The sequence below is a fragment of the Chiloscyllium plagiosum genome, chromosome 27, assembly GCF_004010195.1.
Source record: "Chiloscyllium plagiosum isolate BGI_BamShark_2017 chromosome 27, ASM401019v2, whole genome shotgun sequence".
Taxonomy (NCBI): Eukaryota; Metazoa; Chordata; class Chondrichthyes; order Orectolobiformes; family Hemiscylliidae; genus Chiloscyllium; species Chiloscyllium plagiosum.
In genome coordinates this window covers 6,665,707-6,673,729 of record NC_057736.1, presented here as the reverse complement: position 1 = coordinate 6,673,729, position 8,023 = coordinate 6,665,707, and the positions used below count along the sequence as shown (strand labels likewise).

Below are 8,023 nucleotides of genomic sequence, written 5' to 3'. Positions count from 1 at the left end.
CGCGAGAAGGGGGCGGGGGGAAGAGAGGAAGGGAAGGAGCGGAGCGGGAGAGAGGGGAGACCGCGAGCGAGACCTCCTGGGTCAATGGGAAATGTTAATATACGCTGCCATACATCATAAATTTCAGCACTCCCTCACCCAAACGTGTTGTGTAAATGCACCTCATCACTCTGAATGGTTTAACAGCTGCTGCTGTGCATTATGATACAGGCTCTAATCTACTCAGAGCTGGATGAGCTGTGAAATACAGAACAACTATATTGTTATAGGATTGTGTGCATTTCCACAGATAACTCTCAGTTCTTGGCAAAATGTTTTTGTACATAAAGGCTTTGAGATACTTTTTGCCTCATTTGCTTCTTAGCATGGATTGCGCCTGTGATAACCTGAAATCTATTCCACCATACACAGTATCTCACTGGCTGTTAAATCTTATGATGAAACTGCCTTTTTCTTTTAAAAAAAAACTGCTATTAGTAATTAGTTTTCCATATTTTCTGAACATCTCCATTTAAATAATCTCATCAACCAACCAGTTTTACATGTATTCATCAGGTTAAGTGGTCACATGGTTAGTAATATTTAGCATTAAATGTTCTGGAAAAAGTTAGAAATATCTTAAAAAGGAAAGTTCTGAATAGGCAGTAAAAGCCATGCTAAAAACATTAAAATAAATTACTTAAAAGTCCAATTACAAGAACCAAATATAAAGACAGAAGAACTTTCCCAATAAAGCAAAACATCCAAAGACTGCTCACCTTCACCTTGCCTTTCCCAAAATCATTGCCTCTCAGATGGGCTTGATTCTCTCGCCCACTTCCTCTAAAGTGCTAAAGCTTGCTCAGGCACAGGTTCAAGTGGAAGCAGTACTTGAGTATCTTCATCAAGTAAGCAGACCTTGTGCTCAAGCATTAGCAGCCAATGAGGCATACTGGGACTAAGTGAGGCCAGATCCATTTTCACAAACAATTACACAGATGCATTTAACAGGAAACACTACACAATCATCAAGCATGCCACATACCCTATCGCAAATCTAAATGTAGTGCTCAAGTTGCCGCCTAGGACAATATTGCAAAACTAGGAATCAAAACGGACTCCTTTTCTGATGTCTCACCGAGTTCAACAATGACCAATGGCTTAACTAAGTTCACAGAGAGTTGATATTTAAGCCTTACGCATCACTTCTGCACCAGCAGGTTTGGATGGATCAATGGTCTTGCTCTATTTAAAGTACTGGGCTGTATTTAAGTGATTTCACCCTACCTTGAACCATGCTGATCCTGAGAGAATTCCATGATGTGGCCGGCTATTTCACGCAGCTGAAGGTTTGGGTAGCGGTTATTACGGAAGTCTTCCAGTAATCTGCTGCGCCCAGATGGCATCACATCTGACATACTATACCGCAGACGGGATGGCGGAAACAACTGACTGCTGGAGCTAAACAGACTGGAGGCACTGTTAACACTTCGGTACTTGGCTTCAGCACCTGGGGCAGCAGAGATAAATCTTCCACTTCCATTGGTCAGCCCACCTGTGATTACAATTGTAGCAAAAGTTAGAATTTACGGCAAACACTCAACCCACATTTGCCTCCGTATTTTTAATGCTGATTTTAAAAGTCACGTGAAAATAACATTTTTACAAGGCCAGCAAGGTCCACCCAGTAGCTTAATTTTTATAAGAATGGCTGACTGTTTAAAGTAGACAGGCAGGAGGCTAGAAGAGCACAGCAAGCCAGGGAGCATCAGGTGGTGCAGAAGTTGACATTTTGGGTGTAACCCTTCTTGGCCTGCTGTGTTCTTTCAGCCTCCTGCCCGTCTACGTTGGCTTCCAGCATCTGCAGTTTTTTAACGTTGTTTAAAGTTGCAGTCTCCTTCAGTGAGTTAATTTACAAAAGAGTGCTGCTGGATAAGTATGGTATACACAATGCAACATTAGTGGCAGATTTATTTCATCCCAATCAAGGGGATTCACTGTGATTTGATGCCAACGGGCTTTAAAATCTCATGCAACAGAACCAACTTAAAAGTAAAATGATTACACTAACCACTGACATGTAGTCAAAAACACATTGCTAAAATAATTTAGTAGACTGCTGACTCAGCTCATGAGTATAAAAATTAGTTTCATAAATGGGCAGTATTTAACAACGCTCAATGAGAGCAAGTTTGTCGTCATTGCCAAAGGATTGCAAACACCCCAAACAGTCAAGATCCCCAACTATTATCCATGCATTAATCGCTTCAACTTGACATACAAGTAAACCTTCCCATTAACTGCGTTTCTGTTTTTAATCAAGACATTCAAAGTATGTCTAACAAATTAGACAACCCTATCACAATCTGCTTATAAAGCTACTTTAGGGCTTTGTAAGATTTCAGATATCTTTTCGGTTTTAAAAGTTCTTTGACTTCTGGTAGAGATGGAAATTTGTAACAAAGAAAATCTCTGTAATAAGAGAGCTACCCACCCCGCTTACCCAGGTTAAGGCTCGATGATGATCCATGTGATGATAACGATGGTGGTGGTGTTAGCGAGTGGCTGGGACCTTGGTTCGGCAGAGGCATCCCGACTGGGCCAGGAGAGGAAGAGAATCCTAACCCATTGTAAAAATTGTGGCCAATCGGAGCAAGGCTGCTCGTCGTTCGCTTGTACAGATCAGAGCTACCTGTAAGGGAGTCTCTTCGTGAGCCACTGCTGGTATTGGAGCTTCCAACTTAAAAACAAAGTTGAAAAGAAATTATTGCTTTTGATCACCTGCAATAATCATGCATTCATACATACAAATTGACGTGTCCAAGTCTTTGAAATAAGAACCAACTAATTTTCTTTTAGAAAATTTAAAATATTTTGATGCATTCTCAGCTCTTTAAAAAAGTTAAATGCATTCAACAAAGAGATAAAAATGGCTTCTTTCTTTTGATCATAAATCTTAATCCTGTTCCTCATGAGGACAGCTCCGCATAGGAAATTAAATGTGGTTTTAACATCATGGCCTCTGAAGATCAGAAGGGCTCTTCGTTAACTGTTAATTATGGTCCATGCATGCCCTGAAGTAACAACCAGCATACAATTTTGCAAAACTTGCTACTGTCACCACAAGTTCAGTGAAGCATAATGGCAGGTGTATCAAATCCATGCAGCATCTATTTAAGATGGTAGATAACCCAACCATAGATAGACATTATCTCTTCAAACTTGTCTTGCATAAATATTTTGGAAAAAAATGGTGATTACACACATGAATTAATACCACCCAAAGTTAAACAATTTGAATGGTACTGAGGAGTCCTTGGATGTGGTTTTTGTGATAAGTGTTTTAATATCATTGTGATAAAACTCGCTGTGACAAGACTGAAGTATCACGTTGCAAATTATTAAGCATGTGTCATTATCATTCATTTCAAGTGAATGCATCAAAACTAGGAATCAGATTACTGTCTGGTACTTTGAGTTTTTATTTTTGGAGATGGTTTTAACTGAAAATAAAATAGGCTTCAAGCTCTCAAGTATATCTGAAGAACGCCCCGTTAATTTTCCCACTGTATTTTCAGTAGGCAGCCAATCAACTGTGAAGACACATGCCTGACAAGAAAACGTGATGATTCAGTTCTATACTGCTCATTCAATGCTTTAATGTTGTGCAGTTAGCACTGCTATCCTACAATTACAAATGTACCTGCTGATCCAAATCCGCCAAGTGCAGATCCAAGTGTAGCCCCAAGTGAACTAGTGCTTCCAAAGCCCAGGGAAGTGCTGCCTGGCTGGCCAGACCCCTGAGAGAACAGTGAGTTGCTTTGTGAAGTGCTCGACAGGGAATTGTTACCATAGAAGGAGTTGGAGGCCAAACTATTGGTAGGCTGCTGTTGTGGCTGCTGCTGTGGCTGCTGGCTGCCCATTGGGCGAAAGGAACCATTTGCTGTCCCTGCGAGGCCACTCGCTGTACCGTTTGCGGAGGCTGCGGCTGCGGCAACTGTTGAAACAGAAAACAAGATCCACTGCAATGCCAGTTTTTACATGGGAATGGAATATGAACAAAACAGAAATAGAAATATTGCCAACTTTGTCATGATTATCTACATCTAAGAACATCACTGTGATGAGGGTGGTACCGTGCCTCATCCCACTGGAGATTTCACATCAACTGCAATCTTTCCTTAAAACAATTTGTGGTTATAATGATGTCACAACAAAGGCATGAACATGTGACCAACCCCATTTCCACAAGGTCTGGGCGGAATTTGCTTGTTTTTAACACTTCTTAAAGTAATACACAAGGTTCTACAGCATGTTTAATGCAGCAGAAACAAAACAAACGGTTAGCACTGCGGCACCAGGGACCCAGGTTCATTTCCAGCGTTGGGTGACTGTGTGTAGTTTGCATGTTCATCTTTTGTCTGTGTGTGTTTCTTGCGGGTGCTCCAGTTTCCTCCCACAGTCCAAAGATGTGCAGTTTAGATGGATTGGGCCTTGGTAAATGGATTAGGGTGGGATGTTCCTCAGAGTGTCAGTGCACTCAATGGGCCAAATGTCCTCTATCTATATTGTATATTATGATTCTAATGAAAAATAAATTATTAGGTCATTAAACGGAACAATGCTTGATTAAGTTGTGACATTATTACACTTCTTCAGTTAGAAATGCCAAGTGGATGATCCACTTGGCATTTTCCAGTGGTCTCCAGCATCACAGATCCCAGTCTCCAGCCAATTCAATTCACTCCATGTGATATCAAGAAACGGCTAGAGGCACTGGATACTGCAGCAAAGGCTCTGGGCCCTGATAACATTCCAGCAATAGTACTGAAGACATATGCTCCAGAACATGCTGCTTCCCGAGCCAAGCTCTTCCACTAGTTACAACACTGGCATCTACCCGCGCTGTGGAAAATTGCCCAGATATGTCCTGTACACAAAAGGCAGGAGAAATCCAACTCAGCCAATTACCGCCCCAATCAGTCCAATCACCATCAGTAAAGTGACGGAAGGGGTCATCAACAGTACCATCAAGCAGCTCCAGTTCAGTGACACAGTTTGGGTTCGGCCAGGGTCACTCAGCTCCTGATCTCATTACAGCCTTACTTCACATGTGGACAAAAGAGCTGAGGGGAAAGAGGTGAGGGGAAAGTCACAGCCCTTGATATCAAGGCCGCATTTGACCAAATATGGCATCAAGGAGCTCTGGCAAAACTGGAATCAATGGGTATCGGGGGTTAACACTCTGCTGGCTAAAGTCATACCTGGTACAAAGGAAGATGGTTGTGGTTGTGGAGGGTCAGTCACCTCAGCTCCAGGACATTTCTGCAAGAGTCCCTCAGGGTAGTGCCCTAGGCACAACAATCTTCAGCTGCTTCATCAAAGACCCTCCCTCCGTCATAAGGCCAGAAGTGGGGATGTTCAATGATTGCACAGTGTTCAGCACCACTTGCGACTCCTCAGATACTGAAGCAGTCCATGCTCAAATGCAACAAGATCAGGACAATAACCAGGCTTGGACTGACAAGTAGCAAGTAACATTCATGCCACACGAATGCCAGACAATGAACATCACCAATAAAGAGACACTCTCACCACCAAACCTTGACATTCAACAATATTACCATCACTGAATCCCGCATTGTGAACATCCTTGGGGGTACCATTGACCAACTGGGCTCAGAGTGGCTACAAGAGCAGGTCAGAGGCACAGAATACTATAGTGAGTAACTCACCTCCTGACACCCCAAAGTCTATCCACCATAAACAAGATGTAAGTCAGGAGTGTGATGGAATACTCTCCACTTGTCTGGATGGATGCAGCTCCAACAACACTCAAGCTTGACACCATCCATGACAAAGCAACCTGCTCGATTGGCACATCTACAAACATTCAATCCCTCCACCACTGGCACTCAGTAGCAGCAGTGAGTGAGTATTATCTACAAGATGCACTGCAGAAATTCACCAAAGATCCTTAGACAATACCCTCGAAACCCGCGAGCACTTCCATCTAGAAGAAGGACAGCAGGTACTTGGGAACACCACCACCTGCAGGTTCCCCTCCAAGCCACTCACCACCCGGACTTGGAAACGTACCGCCAGCTGTTGGGTCAAATATCCTGGAATTCCCTCCCTCCCTCCCGGCATTGTGGATCAACCTACAGCACATGGACTGCAGCGATTCAAGGCGGCAGCTCACCACCACCTTCTCTCAAGGACAACTAGGGATGGGCTATCAACGCTGGCCTGGCCAGCAATGGCCATATCCCACAAATGAATATTTTAAAAAGCAAAATACTGCAGATACTGCAATTTTGAAATAACAAGAAAATGCTGGAATACAACTCTTTTGGAAGTTGGAAGATTTCGTCCTGGTAGCGCCAGTGGAGATGGGACGGCCTAAGTGGCCTCCTTCTACAGTGCAACACACCTCTGATTCTCTGAGCTGCGATATGTTAAAATGCCCATCAAAACAACCTTACCTGAAAGGAGCCATGGTTACGGGAATTCACAAAGGAATGTCTAAACAGTATGGTTGAGATTCTCATCCTGAAAGGCTACCCTAAGGAGCAATTACCTGGAAACTGAAATTCATCATTTGCAATGTATAGCTCACAAAAAAGACCAAGACTTGCTGGAGCAAAGGCTTCAATCTGAAGCTCATTATGCAAAGAGACGGCTAGCACCACCTCCAACCCCAAATCTACATCGAAGGGTCATAGAGAAACTAACCCTACCGTCGACATTGTTCCACTGTGACCGGTTAGCCAGCAAAGAAACATCAAAGAATCCCTTCAATAAAGAATCAGTATTTAAATTCTGTTTTGTTTTGCGACGAGTACGCACACTCTGAAACATCTAAGATTTTGCAATAATATAAAGAATAAGGAGTTTCTCTCAGTGTTTGATGGAAGAACCAGTTCTCCAAAAAGTGATCTTCTCCGAGAGAAAGCTGACAGCAAACTGACAATTTTCGATAATTCACAGAATTATAGAATCCCTGCAGTGTGGAAATAAATTTGGCCCAACAAGTCCACACCGACCCTCCGAAGAGCAACCCACCCAGGCCCATTCCCCTACCCTATTACTCTACATTTACCGCTGACTAATGCATCTAACCTACACATCCCTGACACTATGGACAATTTAGCTTGGCCAATTCACCTGACCTGCACATCTTTGGATTGTGGGAGGAAACCGGAGCACCGACAGGAAACCCACACAGACTTGGGGGAAATGTGCAAACTCCACACAGACAGTCGCCCGAGGCTGGAATCAAACACGGGTCCCAAGCACTGTGAGACAGCAGTTCTAACCACTGAGCCACCTGGCCACATTCATTACAACTGACTACATCTAAATGCCCAGCTAATCATGATCAGCCTCAAAGATGACCAAAGGACTCTAAACTGTATATTCTTTTATCTTGCTTGTACTATATTAACCCCTATATGTGTCTGTATTTGCATACTCACATATAGGCTTATATGAATGTACGAAAACTGCTTGACATTGTGTTTTTGTTAGTTTTGCTGAATTCAACAGTTCACAAATATGCTTTTTGACATGAGAGCCTTGCTGACTGGCCTCTGTGGTCACAGCAAAAACAGCTAACTACGTTTTTAACTGGAGAAGTGTCAAGCAACAAAAACTCAAAAACCTTTATTGTGGTCAACTAAGGAGGTTGAACAAGTAGAACCAGTTCACATCTTCTCACCTGGTTGCAACAGACCATTGCTTTTCTAGATTTATATTAACCACCTAAAAGCAGGTACACACGGCACAATTCAAAATTTGCGGATTACACAAATTGGAGGAGAAAGTGAGGTCTGCAGATGCTGGAGATCAGAGCTGAAAATGTGTTGCTGGAAAAGCGCAGCAGGTCAGGCAGCATCCAAGGAGCAGGAGAATCGACGTTTCGGGCATGAGCCCTTCTTCAGGAATGAGGTAAGTGTGTCCAGCAGGCTAAGTTAAAAGGTAGGGAGGAGGGACTTGGGGGAGGAGCGTTGGAAATGCGATAGTGGAAGGAGGTCAAGGTGAG

General features: G+C 43.1%; 1 protein-coding gene across 1 annotated transcript in view; it reads right to left on the bottom strand.

Annotated features, from left to right (window-relative positions):
- The window catches only part of LOC122563497 (pumilio homolog 1-like), a 120,413-nt gene that overhangs the window by 23,757 nt on the left and 88,633 nt on the right, over positions 1-8,023 (bottom strand). Inside the window, 3 exon segments of the mRNA XM_043717294.1 lie at positions 1,267-1,534; positions 2,483-2,719; positions 3,683-3,976. Coding sequence (XP_043573229.1) covers positions 1,267-1,534; positions 2,483-2,719; positions 3,683-3,976 — 799 coding nt within the window.